The 3,140-nt window shown below is 40.3% G+C and overlaps 1 protein-coding gene across 1 annotated transcript; it reads right to left on the minus strand.

Moving 5' to 3' along the window:
• Nucleotides 1-305: 305 nt before the first annotated feature.
• Nucleotides 306-1,178, minus strand: LOC137400422 (uncharacterized). The gene has a single exon (XM_068086751.1). It carries the CDS (start codon nucleotides 1,176-1,178, stop codon nucleotides 306-308), a length of 873 nt encoding a protein of 290 aa, XP_067942852.1.
• Between the last annotated feature and the right edge of the window lie 1,962 nt (nucleotides 1,179-3,140).

The raw sequence follows: 3,140 nt of genomic DNA on the forward strand, positions 1-3,140 counted from the left end.
TTACACATGATGATCTCTCATAAAACTGCTAGGGTACTAGTGATATGGCTATTTGATTAATCTAAAACCTCCATGGCAAGTTGGTAACATTTTAAAACTTAAACTCTGTTGCAAAGTGATATGTGAAGCCAGTTGATGAGCCGTTGTTAAGTTTAGTTCTTTAGACAGAAAACTTTCAAACTCATAATTTAGACGTGAATAGTATTTTAAATAAAACCTTCGAAAGGTAGTTTAATTATTACTTTGATATTTTTTCTATAAACAAACAAATAAACATTTTTAAAGAGATTTATTTATGCTTTCAACTATATTATAGTCTCAAAGTTCATGGCTCCAGAGGTTATGCCAGCAGACCAGAACAGCCCGAAATCAGTCATTGTGAAAATATTTCCAGCAGAGCTTGAGTACTCAAGCTTAAGTATAAGGTAGGACAACAGTGTGTATGTGTAGACGTGGTGCGAGGGCGTTTGGTGCGTGATGGGTGGTGTAAAGTGTGTGGGGGTGAGTGGGTGTGTGGGTGAGGGTGTGGAAGAGTGGGTGAGGGTGTATGGGTGAATGGGGTGCATAGGTGGGGGAGGGTGTTTGGGTGAGGGTGTGTGGGTAGGGGTGCATGGGTTGAGAAAAGTGGGTGAGGGTGTGTGGGTGAATGGGGTGCATAGGTGGGGGAGGGTGTGTGGGGGAGGGTGTGTGGGGGAAGGTGTGTGGGTGAGGGTGTGTAGGTGGGTGAGGGTGTGTGGGTAGGGGTGCATGGGTTGAGAAAAGTGGGTGAGGGTGTGTGGGGGAATGGGGTGCATAGGTGGGGGAGGGTGTGTGGGGGTGGGTGTGTGAGTGAGGGTGTGTAGGTGGGTGAGGGTGTGTGGGTAGGGGTGCATAGGTTGAGAAAAGTGGGTGAGGGTGTGTGGGTGAATGGGGTGCATAGGTGGGGGAGGGTGTGTGGGGGAGGGTGTGTGGGGGAGGGTGTGTGGGGGAGGGTGTGTGGGGGAGGGTGTGTGGGGGAGGGTGTGTGGGGGAGGGTGTGTGGGGGAGGGTGTGTGGGTGGGAGAGGGTGTGAGGGTGGGGAGAGTGGATGAAGGTGTGTAGGGGTGTGTGGGTGAATGGGGTGTTTGGGTGGGTGGGGGTGTGCGGGTGAATAAGTTGTGTGGGTGGGTGGAGATGTGTGGGTGGAGTGGTGTATGCATAGGAGCGTGTGTGCGGAGTATGTGTGTATGATGGGTGGTGGGTAGTGTGTGCGTTGCACATGATGGGTGGTGTGCGTGTAGTGCGTGATGGGTGGTGTGGGTGTGCGTGCGTGTCGTTCGTGGTAGGTGGTGCGTGTCTATGTTGCTTGATGGGTGGTTTGTGTGTAGTGTGTGATGGGTGGTGCGTTAGGGGTGGTGAGCGATGGGTAGTGTGTGGTGTGTGTGGTGTGTGCTTTATTTTCTCAATTAGTGAATATGTAACATTAGACAAAAAATAAATATAGTCACAATATCGATGAAATAAAAAATAGATGAGAGCCTAATTCCTACATAGTAAGGTATGAAGCTCACACGTGCAGTAGTACTGAAGCTAGAAAAGGCGCTGTTTGCAGGATTTTTCATGTTTTTTCAAAACATGAACAAATAGAATACATGAATCTGCTGGCTAAAACATATTTCAATTGTCCAAAGTTTAAGAACACCTAGTATTTTCAGTCACCTACAGAAATTTACAGACTCAATTCAGCAATTAGCTGGGCTTGCTTTCTTAAACTTTTTAGGAGCAGTTGAAATATAGTTACACAACTTATAAAGATGACAAACAGAGAAAAAACAAGTTTTTAGATGAGACAATTGAAATAAATACTTAAAAATACTTGTGTGATTTCATAGTACAATTATTTTATGGTCTATGTGAGAAATAGCGATAAGAGGTTTTTAAAGTTAGTATTTTAGCTTATAAGAGTTTGCTGTTTGTTGCATGTGATATTGCAAAAAAATATGGAAAAAAAAATATTGCAAGCCATATTGCAAAACAATTGGGAAGAAAAATTTAGCATTTTACTTGCCAAGCCAATGTCGCCTATATTTTGCCCTCTCTTTCCAGTAGAGCAATGTTAAACCTTTGGGATGCAATAAATCTGCTAACTTACCTTCAACTTCTCAAGGATATCTTAATAAATATTCACTGAGAAATATCTCTACTAGTTGATTTCTATTGCCTGCAATTAACCTGTGATGGTATTATAGCCTGTGTCCTGCTTTGCAATTTGTTGAAGCTTGCAATTTTTATTTCATTCTGAATTTGAAGATATTTTTATTTTAGATTTATACATGTATTTACCCGTGTTGCATAAAATCTCATTGCACTCATTGATTTGTTTGCTACAGTTTGCAGCCAAACTAGCTTTTTATGTACAATAAAAGAGGAGTTGCAGCGTCGATCAATTGTAAGATCAGATTACCGCATTGATGCTATCAAATAATATGCTAATATCTGCAAATTTAAAAGTTATAAAATGATAGTCTATTAAATGCTGCCAATATATATTTATGAACAAGTGACATAAATGAACCATACTTACATTGCATGCGGAAACAAGAAGTAGCGCTTGTAAAACAAAAATATTTGCATCGTTTGCTCGGGTAGCTGCATTCATACTGTTGCTTTTGATGGAACGAACATTTTCTGGTTTTCCCAATACTTTCCACAATTTTTTCTGACTTGAAATTTTTTTCCGCACTGCTGAACTAGTTGCATTCAAACAATTTTTTAGCAGAGCAACTTTTTTCGCGCTGCATTTAGCGCAAATGCGCTGCGTAAATGTTATGCTCACTAAATGTAACCTTTGGCATAAAGCTGGTTGTTTATCTACTATGGTGAATGTAAACCGATTTTTATAAATATGTACTTCAAAGTATCAAGACTGCATTAAACAAAGAAATACTATTAATCTGAGACAATTATTAAGTTTAATTATTTCAAAGTTTTAAAAAAGTTCAAAAAGCTTTGGAGTTAGACAAAGAGAGAGTTGATTGTTATTGATATAGATGATTCATTATTAATATGATTTTGTGAACACTTTTCTACTGATCACTTGATATTATGAGATCATGAAAATAAAAGATTTTTAGAGTGACGGTCAAATAAAGGGTGGTGTTCAAATGGAAGTGATGTTCAAA

This window comes from Watersipora subatra, chromosome 7, assembly GCF_963576615.1.
Source record: "Watersipora subatra chromosome 7, tzWatSuba1.1, whole genome shotgun sequence".
Lineage (NCBI taxonomy): Eukaryota > Metazoa > Bryozoa > Gymnolaemata > Cheilostomatida > Watersiporidae > Watersipora > Watersipora subatra.

What these genes read in the sequence shown, in the direction of transcription:
- LOC137400422 (XM_068086751.1), bottom strand. Translation starts at nt 1,178, where the DNA reads ATGCATACACCACTCCACCCACACATCTCCACCCACCCACACAACTTA.